Source organism: Lytechinus pictus, chromosome 19 (assembly GCF_037042905.1).
Source record: "Lytechinus pictus isolate F3 Inbred chromosome 19, Lp3.0, whole genome shotgun sequence".
NCBI classification, from domain to species: domain Eukaryota; kingdom Metazoa; phylum Echinodermata; class Echinoidea; order Temnopleuroida; family Toxopneustidae; genus Lytechinus; species Lytechinus pictus.
The window spans coordinates 9,503,277-9,522,603 of NC_087263.1; the positions used below are offsets into that span (position 1 = coordinate 9,503,277).

Sequence of the window (19,327 nt, forward strand, 5' to 3'; positions counted from 1 at the left end):
CATTACCAATTACCTACTGCCCATTATCTTTTATCCATTACCATCAGCTCAGTACCCATTACTCACTTCCTATACCATTGTCATTATCCATTATCATTGTCCATTACCATCAACACATTACCCATTACCTACTTTCTATACCATTTACATTACCCATTACCTCCACCCATTATCATCATCCATCACCATTGACCCATTAGCCACTACTCACTTCCCATACCCTTGACATACCCATTACTGTCACCCATTAATTACTAATTTCAAATAACCATTACCGATTACCACTTCCCATTATCATCCAATACCATTGACCAATAGCATACTCTTCCAAGAATACATATTCAGTACTATTTGTCTCCTTTCGTAGAATCGTGATGGAAAGGTGACGAGAAAAGAACTACGTAAGATCATGGACAAGTTCACTATACGACTCACCGATGCCCAATTTAAGGTCATCGTAGAGAAGCTTGACCCAGAGAAAAACAATGCCATCGACTATCATGACTTCTTGGGACTCTTTGAAGTCAGAGAAACAGAGGTAAGCTATCATCAGTGATATGACTCGTAATCCAATCTTTTTATATGAATTCCTTGATTGTATTTTGTCCTTGAATGCATATGTCATTGAAAATATTTTGTCTTTGGGTAAAATACCATAATCCCCTTGCTTAAGTTTGATGCATTATTGTCCATACTTTATGTCTCACATTTCATAGAGAAAATGTTAAACCTTGAAATCATTCAACGGGCTAAAAATTTGGGAAATTTAATAATTGCTTAATGATCAAGAGAAATCTGCCATTTACAACTTTTCATCTTGCATAAATAGTGAAGTTATACCTAATGGTTATTGAAGCAGTTTATCACAGTTTTGTTATTGTCTACATTGAAGATAGAGTTTAATTTTAGTTCCAACAATTCCTCTCCCAAAACAGTTAACGAATGTTAATCATTGTATTCACGCTAATGTGATTATCGTATGCTAATCTCAGACCATGAATGTGATATACCTGGAGTTATAATTCTTATGCAATTTGAATAACTCTATCACAGAATTGTGATATCCCAAAGGGATTTGTGTACATAAGAATGGCATATGTCACTGATGCTAATGGAAATGCTTTTCAATTTTTAGGAGGGTCACAAGTGGCTGAACTCTGAGCACAGATGGAATGACGTCGCGCCCGCCAACCTCGCCTGGGAGACCATTGAAGAGATCCTGCGGGAGAAAATCGAGGAGCACTGGAAATCGATCAGCGCCCTCTATAAACAGGCCGACCCAGCTGGCACCGGAGCCATCTCCTTGCCCCAGCTCAGGAAAATCCTCAGCAAATGTGTGCTACCGGTCGCAGAAGATCACTTAGAAGAGTAAGTGAACTCTGTATTTATAAATGCGTTTATGATAATAGTAAGCATGGGTTTTTAATCATCGCTTATGTAGAGCTGCCAACCAGTACGTTTTTGGCGTATTTAGTACGTTTTTGCAACCAAAATATGACAGTACATTTTTTCTTTAAAAAATATGATTTTGTAAAAAAAAAAAATGGAATTTATTGAGAAAAATCATCTCTATATTTCTCTATTTCATAAAACTCTCAAAAATATGGTTACTGGATCAATGTAATTTTAGGGTTTTTTTTCAATCATTTTGTTAAAACCAGGATGAGATATACACATGTTTCAATGTTGTTTTTTTCATCTGCAAGAGCAATGTGCATTTTAGCTGGCAAGCAGCTTGAGTGCACGCGCCACACATTTTATTATGAAATACATTTTTTGGGGGAAAAATACAGTTTTTTTATCACAGAATACAATTTTTCATTCCCAGAGGTTGGCAGGTCTGCTTATGTCAGTCAGAAATATATATGACACTGGTTGTGCTCTGTAATTAAGAACCAGTTTGTAGATTACTCTCAGCATGTGTCCATGAATCATTATGCCCAGTGGATTAGTCTCCAGACTTTGAAACAGAGGGTCGTGGGTTCGAATCCCAGCCATGGCGTAATTTTCCTTCAGCAAGTAATTGATCCACAATGAGCTGCACTCAACCCAGGTGAGGTAAATGGGTTTTGGCAGGAAGTAATACCTCAAAAAGCTGTGAGCACTGAAATCAGTTGCTGACTTAGCTGTGGTAATATAGAAGCAACTTGAGCGCCTAACAAGGTTGGTACGTGTGCTATACAAGCATCTTTATTGTTATTATTTGAACTAAAAGTGATGTAAGTATACTTACGATTAAATTTTTTACTAATTGATTACTATCTTAAGTGACGTAACAATGATTTTTTATCTCGTTCCTCTCTCCAGTATGTGGCTCCGATGTGAAGAAACAGAGGGCAAGATCATGTTTGGTGATTTCCTGCAGATGTTAAAGGTCGAAGTGTCACCCGGTGACCTGGTCGGCACCAGTACCCACATCCAAGTCTTGAGTGACCTCAACGAACAACAAAGACAAGTGGATGTAGATACAAGGTTAGATTTCTCTTTAGAATGATATTTGGTCCCTCTCATAAAAGGCTGATTGATGTTTGTGATGAAGTAACTCCTGTAGGAACTTGGCAGCACAGTTTTCCGCTGCATTAATGCCAAGCTGGTATAACCAATTATATAAGAAAATTTTTACTTCAAGGTAAATCAGTCATAGTGCCTGATCTTATAGAAGACTGAAGTGACTGTCTGTTTGTTTTTTATTGATGATATATGGTGACAGCAAACCTTGATTTAAAAACTTTCTCATGATATCATTGCTTGCTACAACTGTGCTTATCTAGTTACCTTTAGACATTCATCCAGTCTCTAAACCATAGTTAAATTACATGTCTAGATTGTACTAGATTCAGGCCAATGCCCTGAAACACACCACACTGATGAATGCCAATGAGGTCATTCTGAGACGAACATATAAATCTAATCTCTAATCCTTATTTTTATTTACCTGTCTAGATTGCACCAGATTCAAGTGAACGCCCTGAACCGCACCACACTCATGAATGCTGATGAGGTCATACTAAAGCTGAAGGACCGTATGGCACAAAAATCCAGCAAACTTAGAGATAATTTCTTGAGATACTGCAAGGATCGACGGGGCAAGCTTTCCAAGAAAGAATTCAGACAGGTTAGTCTACATTTTCTGTAATATGTTTGCCTTTCAGAGGCGAGGGTCGGGGGGGGGGGGTTGCTAAAAATGTCTACAAAACTACACATAACTCTACAACAGACTTGATTTGCAGAGAAATGTGCCAAATTTTATGCTTTGATTTGTTTCTCTAATAATCTACTTCAAGTTTTGGTAAGTATGCCACTTCAATTGAAAAGTTTAAATAATGACGTTGTTCTGTATCTGGATTTCTTTCCTGGAAAATTTACACCGTTGCCATGACTGTGCATTGAATATATCAATATCAACAATTGAAACATACTTGTACAACCAATTCGCCGCAGAGAAATAAAATCACTTCTCTATCCATTAATTTTGTTGAAATATATTTTCAGGTTATTCAGAGTTTTGGAATGTACATGGACGACGACCAGTTTGCCCTGCTCTGCAAACAGCTTGGCTTCGACCGGGGATCACTCACCTATACCGACTTTATAGACTCCTTTGAAGACATGAGGATCGGTGGACCAGGCCAGGAGATCACCCGATCCCCTAACCATTGGTGGAAGAAGCTTGAAAGTCAACACATGTCTGCAAAGGAGATGCTCGCTAACCTTGGTGACAAGATGAGGCAAGCCTTTGGGGTGAGTTGAGGATGAGGATTTTTTTTTGTCCTACTCTTAACCATTTACCCAACACACAGTAGACCAACATTCTGTGATCATGGTCGGGTGACACAAAGCTTAAAAATTGATTGCAGGGCTAAACTTAACAAGTGATTGCATGTATTGTTATGTGCCACTGGTCCTAGAAATCAGCCTCAAAATTAATCACTGAGCTTCGTCCCGCATGGCTCTGAATGGGTACCTGATACAAAAGAAGTGTCAACAACGTGTCAACATTTTATATTTAGACAAAAAGAATAATGTACTTCATCAATGGCCATGGATATAGGTAATATCTTTTTTCAATTAAAATTTAAATAGATGTTAACTATTTGGGGGGTAATTGATTTGCATCTTCCCAATTCAGAGCTTACGATCAATGTTCTACAAATTTGATGATGACCATGATGGCATATAGTCTGCAAAAAGGAGTTTTAGCATCTCTTCTGGATTAAAAAAGAAGAAAAAATTATTTTCTTTTCTTTTTTGTGCATCTTCCTCATTCAGGACTTGCGATCAACGTTCTACAAATTGGACGATGACCATGATGGCATTGTTCGTCGACAAGATTTCCAGCGTCTCGTCGATCAGCTCATGTTCATCAGTACGGAAGATGAATTCATCAAACTTATGAGTGCCCTTGGCATCTCTAAGAAGACTAGACTCAATTACCAGGAGTTTTTAGACTTGTTTGAAGTCCGTGATTCGCCGGAGGGTCACAAGTGGTTAGATTCTGATCATAGGTGAGTGTGAACACTTCCTCCTGTATTCTGAAATCAGGTTTAGTATAAATTCTGGGGCCCGTTGCATAAAAGTTTTTATCATGGTAACTTTGCCATCCAATGGTAACTACCATGGTAGTGCTGATCAACAGCCAATCAAAATCAAGGATTCCATGCAAGTAACCAATGGATGGCAAAGTTACCATAATGGTGTTACTTTTAGGCAACAGGCCCCTGGTCTTTGGTTGTGGATAAACTATGGAAAGCCACTTGTGACACAAATCTCTAACAATACAAGTTCAATGTTGTCAACATTTGGTGAACAATTAATTCATAACTGTCTGAAAAGAATTTACAATATAGTTTTCTTCACTTTTAAAGAGAATGAAACATGAGGAACAAGTGAGCTTGTGTTAAAGGAGAAAATCAAAAGCATAAGATGAACAAAAGTTTGAGAGTTATCAGCATGAATGTCAACAACACTAATGCTATGGAGATCATTGCATTGGCAATACAAACAAGATCTGTGGTGGAAAGTTTTTCATTAATTTTTGCTTAGTATAATGGTTAAGTAGCCATAACCCGATCCAGCATCAGTGTTTTTCTGTGAAATATTGCTTGTTACAAGAAATCAGTTTGTAAAGTGCAAACACATTACAATTTTTTGTAGAATGGTGATGAAATGAATCTGCCCCTCTTTCCACAGGTGGAACACAACAATCGACCCTGCCCAGCTTGCCGCAGAACAAGTCCACGAGATCCTTGCTGCAAAAGCCCAGAGACAATATCATGACCTGGCCAAGGCGTTTAGGTCCATTGATAAGAACGGCAATGGCGTCATCATCAAGAAAGAATTGAGAGATCTTCTGTATACCTTCATGTTACCGATGACCAAGGATGAATTTACAAAGCTCTGGGCCATGTGAGTATATTGAAAATTTCATTTATTAAAAAGGGAATTAATTTTGCATAGATGGTTTAATATGAAAAGGGGTCTCATACTTTGTAATATTTTGAAAGTATTTTCATTGTAAACATGTTACAATATGCAATTTATATCTTTAATACTATGATGTGAAAAAAATTATATTGCAGATATTAAATGAATCAACTGGACTCTGATGTAATGAGATTAATAAAATTGTGAATGTTTAGACTCGTACCCCCCCAACATTTTTTTTTTTCAAGCAAATCAAATGCTTTAGAATAAGCAGGTCTTCAATAAGAACCCAGGAGTATTTCATGAAATATATATCCAGTGATTTTCATTGACATTCGTTATAAGCTACCAAAATCCTTCCATCTGATTGGCTGAAAGCAAATTGGTCAGTGAAAATGCTCCCTTAAAGTAAGCAAGTTATGAAGCCTTGGATTTGCACAAGCAGTTTTTTTAGTTCTGCGAATTAAAAGCACATTTAAATAAAGGTTCTTTTAATGGCATTCCTTTTCATCAAGATACGACCCGAATGGCAAGGGTTACATCGACCATCAGCACTTCCTGAAGATGATGGGCAAGGAATTTGCTCCGGGAGACGACGGAGGTGTCAGCAAACGCATCACACAGGAATCCTCAGATACACTGGAGAGCCACCATCAAGCACAACTTGATAAACAGTGAGTGGGACTGAGGATTTTTCAATAGTCAAGAAAAAAGATGAGACAGTACACCAGGAAACTGCCATTAGAGGCGTTCCACCTGTTAATCGCAAGAAAATAATGCTATTTTCAAAGTTACACATGACTTCACAGTTGTCTTGAATATTAAATACCTAATGCGATACCAATTTTGTCTGTTTTATTAATGATCTTGGTTGTATTTTGTCAAACAAATTGTATTATTTTGAATTCAAATGCTTTCAAAAAGTATGATATGGGAATTGGGATTTTTCATCCCCTAGAATCAATATCACCATCAACCAAGCCTCAAAGGGAGCCTTCATCTCGGTGGACAAGCTCCTGCAGGATCTCAAGGACAGGATGAGAGACAAGTACGGCACCTTCCAGGAGGCCTTCGCTCAGTTGGACAAGAGCAAGACCGGTCGGATCACCATCACGGAGCTCCAGGATGTCCTCCTCAGTCATAATTATCTGGTGGATGATGATACCTTGGAGAAGTTCTTGAAGAGGTGAGATAAGATGGAGATGATGATGATGATGATGATGGTGATGATGGTGATGATGATGAGGGTGATGGTGATGATGTTGATCATGGTGATGGTGATCGATGATGATGATGATGACGATGATGGTGATGATGATGGTGATGATGATGAGGGTGATGGTGATGATGTTGATCATGGTGATGGTGATGATGTTGATCATGGTAATGGTGATCGATGATGATGATGATGATGATGATGATGACGATGATGGTGATGATGATTATGATGATGATCCTGATGCTACTGCTGATGATGATTTGAAGTTAGATACATGTAAGTGTTGCTGCTTTAAAAAGACACCATCTTCATTAATGACAGTAATTAAAAAAAAAAACAATATCAACACCCTGAATAGGCAGAACTATTCTATATGGGCTTTCAGTATGTACTGCACACTGTCAACCCCAAATCTCCAACATTTAATCCTAAACCAAATGCATTTTCTTGTCAGGATCAGACTACCCACAAACAAGAGCACCTTGAACTATGAGGAATTCCTGAAGGCATTTGATGAAGGACGAGAGGAGAGGTATCAGAAGAAGAACCTACCTGAGGTCCGTCCTGAGATGTTCTCCGGTCTTACCTCAGACAAGGCCCTGCGCAAGCTGAGGAAGCAAGTGCAGCAGAATGTCTCAACATTACAAGCTGTAAGTTCAATTATTCATTTCATTATTTCGACAGTTGAGCTACTTGGTTCACATAATAAAGTACAGTTGCTTCAATGCAACGATGTTCTTTACAATTGTGTGATCGTGCAGTCGACGGGCAAGATTTGAAGAGGGGTCTAGCCCCCCCCCCTTCCCCATCCATCATCCATGTCATCAGCCTGAATAGCTCCCCTCATAAGGGCTAAAATATAATCTCTGCTAAATCTGGCGGTTAGAGGAACATAAGCTTATTAATTTAGTCCTTTGATAGTATTGTAGTTTCCAACTCATTATTCAGTGAAAACTGTGTATAAAGACCATCCAAATGGAGACAAAAGGGTTCTTTATGAGCAGATAGTTTTTATGGACAGGTTTCTGTGTTACATGTTTCAATGGGGAAAATGATTAAAGAGAATCAAACTTGTGGTTTTTATACATAGGCGCCTAGCCCTCGGAAGCGGGGGTGCTGCATGTATTATTTTCCATAGGCAGCACCCCTAGAATTCTGGTAGGTGTTAAATAATGAAAAAAATGGTTTGCTTGTCGAGTTTACATCAGCACCCCCACTAAAAAAGTCATTCCCATGGCTCTTCACAGGCGGCCCTTCTATACAGATGATCACTAAAGTAGGTTTGACTTTATGACATCATATCCATTTTATGTTGCTGGAAATTCTTTACAATAATAATAATAATAATAATGGTGGCTACTTAAATAGCGCACAGGTCCACCTTTCGGTGCTCATGGCGCTTCAAGGAAAATAAACACAAAACACAACAACAATAGAAAACAAAAAAGAATAGAATTTGTTGAATTCTCCTGAATAAACACAATATTAAACTGCTAATGGGAGATTAAATAAGTTTTCAACTGGGACTTGAATGCTTCTGTTGATGAAATTTGGCGTAATTGGATAGGCAGTTGATTCCATGATTCCATAGCTTTTGTCCTATAACAGAGAATGCATGGTCCCCCCATTTGTGTTTTGTTCTGGGTGTCTGGAGCAATAGAGAATCAGATGCTTATTTTGAACATTATTTTGCATTGCTTTATCTTTGACATGTTTAGGTTTTAATGCAGGTTTTAAAAGAAAGAGGGAAATAAAATTGAATGATTAATCTTTATCTTTCAGGCATTTGGTGCCTTTGACAAGGACAAGCGGGGTCGGTTGAGTCCCGGTGATTTCCGTCGAGTCCTGGACCACTTCTGCTTTAAGATGACAGACAAGCAGTTCAAGTCCCTGATGAGCAAGCTGCGGGTGAATTCTGACCTCACAATCAGCTACCCAGCATTCCTTGAAGAGTTCTCGGCCAATGAACAAGAGGTGAGTCATCTATGAAGTTGTTACAATCACAGTCCTATTTTCTTTTTCTTTTTAATCAAGGCTGATACTTCAGAGACACAGCGACGCCACAGAAACTTTTCTCCCATTGACTTTGTACGTGACTCAGGCTCCATATCCGTAGTGGAAATGTTCATACAGAATTGACAATTTTGAAATCCAAGGAAACCTTATCTTGTTTGTAATTGGCATATGTTATTTATCTTTAATCTTACAAAATTAACAATAAACTAAAACTTCTCCAATAATTCAGCTTGAACTGTGTAAATGGCATTGAGTAATATGCATGTGTCAATTTTGCGGTCTTGTTCATTATCTTATGTTTGCAAAGACCAATTAATATTGTATTTAAACTTGTAAGATAACCAAAAAATTAAACTTCTACAATGATTCAAATGTATATGAAATGGGTACTTCCATAAAAAGGGTGCCAAGTCGTTACATATTTGGGGTCCTTATATAAGGAACTTCGAACTTCTTGTACATGCCATCCAAACCATCATATGAGAAGAGTGAAGTCTCATTTAAGATACATTGAATGAACATGCATGGCATACTTATATAACATTGACTGGTCTTGAGGGGAACATCAAATATATTGCCAGCAAAAGAATCATATTGGCCCGAGTCTGACGAGGGCAATATGGGTCTTTTAAGGGCAATATATTGGATGTTCCCCAAAAGAAGGGCAGTCAATATTTTTATTATCGTCCAAATCAGATATCTAGAGCAAAAATCATGATAACGGCGATATCTTTTAAGAATAGAGTTCTGTCGTGTCATGATAATATCAGTGTCTAGGCTCTGCACTTTACCATTATGACGTACTTGCAAGCGCCCAGATCCAGCGTTGTCTTTATTATGACGTAGATCGTTGGTGCGCGGAACATTAGGAAGCGTATCACTTCATTCGCATCCTCAAAGGCCCGGATGTCAGACCAGGGAAAATACAAAGGTATATTTTGCGTCGTCTCTGCATGCAAAGTCAATACGCGCATTGAGACCGAGGAAAATACAAACAATATACCTATCCCTTCCTGATAATAATGAAATACAGGGAAATACTGTTTTGTAAATGACCAGCTCAGATGTCTGATATGGGTGATAATGTTCAATATTTAGTAGCCAACAAAGATCTAATAATTTTCACAACAGTTTTAATGGTCTCAATAGCTCACCATTAAAACTGTTGTGAAAATGATTAGCTCAAAATTCCTCATGCACGTGGGACACCAAAATGTAAGAAAATCAGCACCTATGATGGAATCACCCGAATGGCATTTATTTATTATAGTTGTGTAGAGAGTTAATACAGTATTGAAGTAAACTAACAATCACCAATTCCAGAAGAGCCAAAGAAACATCCTGGATTGGACGTGAAACTGTTCTCTGCCGTCATGAAAGTAAATCGAGATGAATAGATTCATTTTTTTCTACCGTAATTTCCACCAATTCTGTCTTCTGTTTCAGCTTGCTCAGAACTGGATCGAGTCTGTCCAGAAGAGTGATGCGCAGAACAACAACCACCATTCGCCGACAATGGACGAAATCAAGCAAGACCTCAGGCAGCTGGTCAAGGCACGCTTCTACCGCTTCGCCGAACGTTTCGCCGAGATCGACTACGCCAACATTGGCGTCGTCGCTCATGATGACTTCAATGCGATCCTCAATGAGCTTGCCTTTAGATTGAGCATAGATCAGGTATGAGATTCTCCTACATCAACATAAAAAGTAACTTCTGTTAGTTTTTGGAGATATGAATTCTATCATGAATTCTATAAAATGCTTGCAAGATGATCTTTGAAGATTTGCATGGTGGTACAGATAATAGCCTTGTTCAGACCCAGACTGTTTTGGTCAGAGGAAGAGTCGGAAGAAGGCGAGTTGGAGTAAAGTTGGAGGAAAGATCGGAGTAGTGCCCCTTTTAGACAGAGTTACTCTGATCTTCCTCCGAGTAACTCTTACAGACATATATTTTCAATCATCAAAACTTTATTTGGAAGAAAACAATGTTTATCACTATATTTATTTATGTCAATTTTGATGGTTTATTTCCAATTTGTCTAATGGCAATTCGTCCAATTGCCAACTTGTCTACTATCATTTGGTCTACCATCAGTTCGTCCAATATCCACATGGTCTACTTTCATTTAGTCTAATGCCATTCCATCTTATAACCAGTTGGTCAAATAGCCATAGTCCATACACCATTTAGTCTAATTGGACTAAGTATTAAATTGTACAAAATGAATGAAAATGAAATGGATACTAGACCAACTGGTTATGAGACGAAATGGTGATTAGACGATTAGATGATTGGACCAAATGGTTAATGGACTAAATAAATGTTGATGGATGGAATGGTATTAGACTAAATGAAAGTAGACCATGTGGTGAGTTGACGAGTTGGTAGTAGACGAATTGGCACTTTACCAATTTTGTTATACATCTACATGTATATATTCTTTGTTATCACCTTCACACTCGCATAGTTCAACAAACTGTGGTCTTCTTTCGAGCTCAACTCGTACGGGAACCTGGACTACCAGGCCTTCTTGAAGGAATATGGTGAATGGGAAGATGATGTGTTCCAGGAAGGGGATGAATTCTTGTCCCAGACCAAAGGAAGTAGACCTGGATCTATCATGAAAGGACCTGGAACTCCTCTAGTACCCATGACACCATTGAGCAGGATGGTAAGACGGTTTCTTCTTGTTCGGTGTCCTATTATTCAGAACACGCTAATTTGAGTTTTTACGAAGCAAAATACTCAGCCGGCAAACTTTGAATATGTATTGAATTTGCATTGCTCTGCTTTAGCTTGTAGAGTCTTGTCAATTTCACTTTTATCTTTGGTTTTGGTCTTTTATTAGTATTTTCTCATGATAACTGTATTACTGTTTAGATTTCTTGAAACTTAAAGATGTTGTTCCAATTTACTAAACTCTGTGTAAAAGCAGAATGTGATATTTTTCTTCCACTTTTATTCACCCCAATCTCACAGTGTAAAGTTGTAGTAGATTGTTACTTAGCTCAATTATATTAAAAACTCTTTCACTTCTGTCGTTTTGTCCCCAGACCTTCACGCCTGCAGGTCGTAGGTCCATGACCCCGCTGGTCAACGCAGAGAACGCGGAACACAGGCTAAAGAGACAGATCCAGAAACACTGGCAGGAAGTCCATCGTCTCTGCAAGCTCCACGACCTCGACAACTCGGGCGAGGTGGAGGTTGATGCTTTCAGAGGTAGGGTTGACCACAATTATTACAGTCATTGGCACATATTCTGAAGTCGGGTTTAACTTAAACTCGGGTTTAAAGTTGTGGTTTAAGTATGGATAGCCAATTGGTACATAAATCACTAACAGTAGATATATCATAGTGCAGCTCATTTGGCTCTCAAATCATTCATAATTGTCTAAGAAGTATAAATAGATAATTGTCTTCACCATCGATGAATCAGGAAAGAGCACAGTAAACATAAGAAAAAATACAACTTAATAAAGTTTTTACCGTTTTGGCTTACCATAATTTTAGCAAAGAGTTAGACCGTGGTCTAAGTTAAACCTGACTTCAGAATACGGGCCATTGAGTGCATTTGTAAGAATAAGACACCAGGGACCCGTGGCATAAGAGTTACTATTATGGTAACTTTGCCATGCAATGGTAACTACCATGGTAACACTGATCAACAGCCAATCAAAATCAAGGATTCCATGCAAGTTACCATTGGATGGCAAAGTTACCATAATGGTAACGTTTGTGGAACATGGCCCAGGTACCGTTAGAACAGTTCTAAAATGCCTATTTCCTCTTGGACTGTTCAAAGCCTGAGAAAAATGATGGGAATTTTGTTTTATATAATAGTAATTTGGACCCTTGTTATTTGATACCTGTCCTCATCTCAAAACAATGACCGGTCATTATATTTTACTAATGACTGCTCACCACCAATCATAAGTGAAGTTATATCCTCGCATGCAACCAAACATGTCATCAGGATCCGCTTCTTCATCTTATAAAGCAAATAATTACTCTCATTGTAGATGATGGGACAGACTGCTGCTTCCAGCAAATCAGGGGGCTTTTTAATGAAGCTTTTCAGAAAGTTATACGTTACTTAACAAACAAGGGTTTTCAAAAAGATGTCATCTATCTTATAAAGCAAATAATTAGTCTCATTGAAGATGATGGGATAGGCTACTGCTTCAAGCAGGATCAAGGGCTTGTTTCATGGTGCTAATGGGAAAGTTATGCTCAAACAAGAGTTTTCCCATAGATGCTATCTGTCAGTATGTTGCTATTGATATTAGTATAGATGTTGCAAAGTAAACTTTGAATATTTTGATGAAATAATAAACATGTTTTTCATCTTTTACTTTCCTATCTCAGAAATCTTGTCACAGTTTAATGTCTCGATGACCGTAGAGGATTTCAGCAAGCTGGTGACAAAGTTCGATCTCAAAGAAAATGGAAAGTAAGTATTCTTACTTAGAAAAATCCAGGAAATGTAAAAATCTCCTTGATTTTATGAATTACCTGAAAATCATTTTAAAATATGTGAATCTCTTTTACATTTGAGTCCACTTGGGATGATGGTATTCTGATTGCAATGGTTTGGTTAACCCTGGGGTAACTTAGACCACAGTTTTATGGAGTGCCAGTTGTCAAACTATTTAGCAAGTAAAACATTTTCTAATTCTGCAGCAAAAAGTTGGCTTAATAAAATGAATTGTGTCGTGAAATGAGAAGAATGGGAAGATATAATGAACTTAATTGTTGCATAAAAGTTACTTTGCCATCCAATGGTAACTTCCCTGAAATCCTTGATCTTGATTGGCTGTTAAGTGTTGTTACCATGGTAGTTACCATTGGCTGGCAAAGATACCATAAAAGTAACTTTTATGCAACTGGGCCCTAAAAAGGACCACCCAAAATCGATGTTTCATCAAGAATGTTCTTGTCGTCCTTATGCAATGCTCCACATGTTACATGTATATATCTGTTCTTTATGTTTTTCTTTTTATCAAACTTTTAATCAGGTTTTCATATCTGGAGTTCTTGAAACACTTCATGTTGAACCTGAAGAAGATCAACGAGGAGCCTGAACATAGAACACTCTTAAGCAGAGAGAAGATACACCAGTCAAAGATTGTAGTAAGTTATTCATCCAAGTAAATCTTTCTCTTTGATCCGGTTGTTGTTTTTTGTTATCATTTAAGAAATGTATCAAAACTTACCTATTCTAATTTCTGTATGGTTTCCATATAATGTCATAATTTTGTAGTGATTTTTCTTAAGTTTTATACTCCTTATTCGTGTTTGTGTTATTCTTTCTTTCTTTAATGCCCTTTGTATCTGATGGAGGGGCGCTATATAAATGAAGTGTATTATTATTATTATTTGAGTATTTATAGTCAGTGCATTTGTCACACATCATTTTGATGTTTTAAAGAGTAAATCATTGCTAGAGCTTCTTTTTTAATAATATATAATATATAAGCAAATGGAGTCTTGAGATGATAATATGATAAGCACTATACAAGTACAGAACATTATATTAGTTATACTCGATATGTAGCTTTTCACTTACTTTAATTCGTTTTAATCTACAGATCAAACCCGAAAGTCGCATGTCCGGCGCCACCATGGAGGCCATGCTCCGAATCCGCGACACCATCGTCAACAACTGGAAGAAGATGCGACGCACGTTCCGCCTCCTCGACCCCACGGCGGACGGCGTCATCACGACGAACCAGTTCCGCGACACGCTGCGTCAGTTCAGCATCAATCTGTCGGAGGAGGAGTTCTATCAGCTGACGACGTACTACGATAAATCCCTTCAGGGGAGAATTCCGTATAATGATTTCATTAGGGCGTTCCTGCAGTAAACTATAGCTATAGACTGACATGAAGTTTGAACGCTCTCCTGAGGAATTTCTTGCATGAGATGTAGGAAACAAATCTTAAGAGAGAACAGTTTGCACCCCTTAAGAGATTTCATGGGTAGGAATAGACGTATGTTCTCTGAACTTTCTTGAGGTTCATACAGAAATGTAAGATAGCAAGGAAAGATGATCCTTTCTTGTGAGCTGCCATCGTGTGTGTACATGCCCAAGGAAAGAGGGAGGTTCAAGAGGTAGTAGACCCAAAAGTGAGAACTTGCCTTCGAAGGGAACCAATATAATTTTTCAAAACTAAGAAGTATTATCATAGGTACTTTTCACAAAGCTCATTGATCGATTGTAGGGCTGATCTTTGCGCTTGATTGCATTAATCACTATGTGCAATCAAGCATACTAATCAACAAAACAATCAATTGCTTTTGGTTTGTGAAAGGTGCACCTGGTTACCAGAAACATTGAGCCTTAATTGGAAAGGAACTCACTAGATTTTTCAAGCACAAACCCAAGAATGGCAGAAAATCTTCCAAATGGCTTTGTAAATATTGATCTTCAAGCCAGCCTCCTCTTCATCTTCAAAATTCTTGCTTTTTGTAGTAATTTACTAATAAAGGCTTGAAATTAATGGAGCTTTGGCAAATGTTTTATTTGATAAATGTGTCATATTTTCAGAATTTCTTTCCTTCAAGAAGAATTTTTTTATATCATCAGTGGACTTTCTTATGACTTTGACCGGTAACACAAAACCCTTTAAGAGCAATTATTGTACATTATTTTTCATGATTGATTACATTAAGCACAAAGTACAATCAATCATTAAAACCTGAGTATAATCGATTGCGAAGTGTTGTGAAATTTTGGGGCCCCCCGATTATTCGTTTTGAAGTATTAAAGCAGTACTTCTGCTTTTGATTGTAGTATTATCATCTTCAACTTAGTCAGATACTGTATATATTCAATCAATTAGATTTAATACCAAGGCCTCTTATCATAAATCTTAGCAATTGATTGCAGGGGATGAATTCTATGATTGATCATGCACAACACTCAATGCAATCAATCGTAGAAATCATCTCTACGATCGATCGCTAAGCTTTATGTTACGGGGCCCTGGGATTTGTATAAGTCATTGAGATGGTAATGGTGTTGTGCTGCACTGAAACAGACAATCATATATCTGCATAGCTCCATCTATTGACCAAGAAAGGCCAGTCAATGTCACCTAATACTGATGTAGACAGAACATTCGATATTTCTTAAAGGAAGATGATAAATGTAGAAACTGTTATTATGCATACATTCCTATATGTTATATATATAAATAGTCCCGAAGATGTACTTTGTGTTATTATACAGATGAAATGAAAGATCAATTTTTTTCTACTGAACTTGTATGAACGACAAAGCTATTATTTGGTTATTATGTTTTCTCTGTATATTATCCACCATTTGTGGGCATTTCCAGCTTCTATCATAGCGCACAAACAACAATGAGGCTGACATATTACTTGAAAGAAGTGCTTTACAAACAAATGTTAGGGTGGCCGATAGCCAAGGATGAGAGCGCCGTCTCTGGGCTAGCGACCTCTACTATGAACCATGCTAAGAATTTATGGACAATATGAATATATTTATTTTATCATTATTGTGTAAAGAATGTACAGCTAAATGTTTAAATTGCCTTGTAAATATGCTTAAATGGTATTCCTTATAATGGGCCCCGTCTTAAAAAGAGTTGCGATTGATCTGATCAACCTCAACTACGGAAAGCCAGCAACGCCCACATCTAAAATGCATGTTTGTGCAAACTATTTTCAAGAAATGATGTATATTGCATGAAATCATTGTTTTCTTAACAATTTCGTGTGTTCGTCTTTGTGTACAAAGAACACTGCAAATTTCCTGCAGAAAAAAATATGACACTGATGGATTTCCATAGAGTTACGATTGATCGGATCAATCGTAACCTCTTTGTAAGACGGGTCCCAAGCCTTTATCTGGTACATGTACCTGAATAAGTGTGCTTGTTATGATTGGCTGATATTCAGCAAGCGAGGGCACCATAATCCTTTGTAGGAAAAATAAAATGTGTGTGGGTTGAAGGTTAGAATAAATCGTTTTGGTGGTATAGGGAGCATTTCATGAAACGAATTGTGGGTTATTTTCAATGACTATTTGTTCTAAGCTACTGAAATCCTTGCATCTGATTGGCTCAGAGCAAATTTGTTAGTAAAAAGCACTGACGATGCTTTATGAAACACTCACCTTGTTTTAAGTCAAGGTATACACAGCGCAGATAAACAGTGATGATCAAATGAATAGGTGAAAAAGGTTTGCTTGACATACGTACATGTATTAATTACGTTATTAATGAATGTTTACAAAGTTTTAATAGACAACTGTTCCTAATCAGCATTATTCTTTAACGATCAATTTTTTACTCAATTAATTGCACTCCTGTTAGTTTACTTTATTCAAGTGAAATTTGAATTTACTTCACAGTGGCACCTCATACTGATACACGGGATGTTTTCATCTCAGGATAGCTTTTGAGCTGCTGAAAGTGATTGTTCAAGGTTCAAGGTTGACTGTATATCTAAAGGTAGACTTTAGTAAATGTTAGAGGTTTATGAACAAATTTTTGCCAATATGTTCAAAGCAAATGTTAGAGGGTGCCTTTAAAATTTGCATTTTAGACGTCTCTTGCTTCCTAATGCAAAGCTGCAAAGCCTGCTTGTCACATAAAATGCATATGAATTTGAGTGAGATTGTAAACTTATACAAACAAGTTAATGAACAAATACATGTATATTTGCCAATATTTCACATACCAAAGATAGCATAGCATGCTTCTTTTTTCACTTAGCACTTAGGGAATTTGCAGAATCCTAATTTTGTGCATTTATTTATATATTTGTATCAATTTGAAGTTTATATCCACTAATTTAAGTGATATTCCCGACATTGTCAAAATTCATGGAATGTTACGTAATGTGGCATATATTTCACAATGAGCTCTGTATATACATGTATTTCTGTTGCATGGCAGCAGAGATTACTATATATCTAGTTATTTTACAAGTGGATGCGATCGACACAATATCGGTAGTGCCTTGTTACTTTCATATTAAAAAAAGTAAATACACATGATGTTATTTCTTTAATAGCATTAAAGTCCCACTTGATATTAGTGAATAAGTGCATCAATCAAAGATTTTGCTTTTGAAAATATGATATTGATTTATATTCAGTGTGCTTTCATCATAAACCATTCCGTCCAAATCAATGTGATAATTTCAAGTGTTCTTTAAAAGTATTATGTTTACATACCACCGAAACATCGTGCCTATAAATATTATCTCCAATAGATGATGCCTTGTTTGTTTGTTTATTTATATTGAGGATTTTAAATAGTTTTATTAAGTAATATTTTACATTTCAACTTCCTGATGATTGCTGCTTCAACATATACATTTTATTCCGTCCATTGTGTAAATATTTGCTCAATGTCATTCATGCAATATTATCAAATTGTCACAAGCACCTTGTATTTGATATTTAATTAAATTTATATGAAGAAATATTGCATTTGAGAACTAGTCTCAACACATTATTTTTAAACTTTCACAATTATATTTGACAGAAAATTATTAATTTAACATTCTTATAATTATTTGTCATAGTATGAATGATCACCATTTGTACATGTACAGTTTATCGCCAGGCGTGCTTCAGTTGCTTTTGATTAAATGCTATTGAACAAAGATGTCTAATTACAGTATTACTCATCTAATTCTTTTATATGAAAATTAATCATCTGTATATTACTCTCTTTGGACTGATATTTTATGCCTTTGACTGTAAATGTACATGTATGACATTCAATTTTTTTTAAGGTTAACTGCCTTGATTTTAGTGAAAATTGTGACAAATTTCTTCATGCTGTGAAATAAATAGGTCTACAATGTATATTAGATTTAAAATCTTCTAGTTTCTAAATAAACTTTCTAAGTGCTCTGTTTGGTGTCATACTGGGTCAATGCACTTTTAAACTTTCTTTAATTTCCATAGCAATACATATACATTGGCTCTTGTAGGTAATGCTCTTTCCTATTTATTTTCTTTAGATTTTCTCCATCTGTTAGTGATTAAAGCTAGAATATTCCTTGAAATTATCAGATTTATATTTATGTAGTTTATGCTCTATTTGCATATATGTATATATTGTAATATGTCACTAACTTCTTTAAAAAGAGAAACAATAATGATAATAATATAGTAATGATAATAATAATAGTAATAATAATAATGATATTAATAATAATAATAATTTTAAGATATTATATTCATATTAGGCAATAATAGCGCCATCTATCTAGAAATAATCTATTCAGAGGTGGACTAATAATATTATCCCAGCTTTAGACAGAAATCCAATCTGTTCTTAGATCCAGCAAGAAATATAATTTTCTTGGAATAGTCTTCATTCCTTTCACCATGACATTGATTGATTATTGATTGATTTTCTTTTTCATTACAGAAAGAAACTGATTAATCAATGAAATCATAAATTGAATATGTTTTTTTTATCCTTTAATTTTTTATTTCCATGATGGGTGATAGTTACTTTGAAAATATAGTTTCCTCTGAAATCATAAATTCAGTGGTGGTTTTGTTAATCTTTAATTCTCTATTTCCATTATGAGTGATATTAACTTGAATTACAATGGAATGCTTGTCAATATCTTTGAGTATTTGCTGTCATGTTATTCGCTTAACAAATTGAATCAA

General features: G+C 36.4%; 1 protein-coding gene across 3 annotated transcripts in view; it reads left to right on the forward strand.

Moving 5' to 3' along the window:
* Positions 1-18,519, forward strand: part of LOC129282473 (EF-hand calcium-binding domain-containing protein 6-like) — a 28,637-nt gene extending 10,118 nt beyond the window's left edge. For 2 of the 3 annotated variants that reach the window (XM_064113694.1, XM_064113695.1), the window contains exons 11-27: positions 368-538; positions 1,136-1,368; positions 2,308-2,472; positions 2,944-3,115; positions 3,493-3,741; positions 4,270-4,505; positions 5,191-5,406; positions 5,940-6,098; positions 6,383-6,610; positions 7,098-7,293; positions 8,426-8,617; positions 10,106-10,336; positions 11,128-11,331; positions 11,714-11,879; positions 13,026-13,110; positions 13,676-13,790; positions 14,249-18,519. In XM_064113694.1, coding sequence (XP_063969764.1) covers positions 368-538; positions 1,136-1,368; positions 2,308-2,472; positions 2,944-3,115; positions 3,493-3,741; positions 4,270-4,505; positions 5,191-5,406; positions 5,940-6,098; positions 6,383-6,610; positions 7,098-7,293; positions 8,426-8,617; positions 10,106-10,336; positions 11,128-11,331; positions 11,714-11,879; positions 13,026-13,110; positions 13,676-13,790; positions 14,249-14,524 — 3,294 coding nt within the window. In that variant the 3' untranslated portion in view covers positions 14,525-18,519. The remainder of the gene's footprint in view (positions 1-367; positions 539-1,135; positions 1,369-2,307; positions 2,473-2,943; positions 3,116-3,492; positions 3,742-4,269; positions 4,506-5,190; positions 5,407-5,939; positions 6,099-6,382; positions 6,611-7,097; positions 7,294-8,425; positions 8,618-10,105; positions 10,337-11,127; positions 11,332-11,713; positions 11,880-13,025; positions 13,111-13,675; positions 13,791-14,248) is intronic. The other variant, XM_064113696.1, reaches the window with a different exon arrangement.
* The last annotated feature ends 808 nt before the right edge of the window (positions 18,520-19,327 follow it).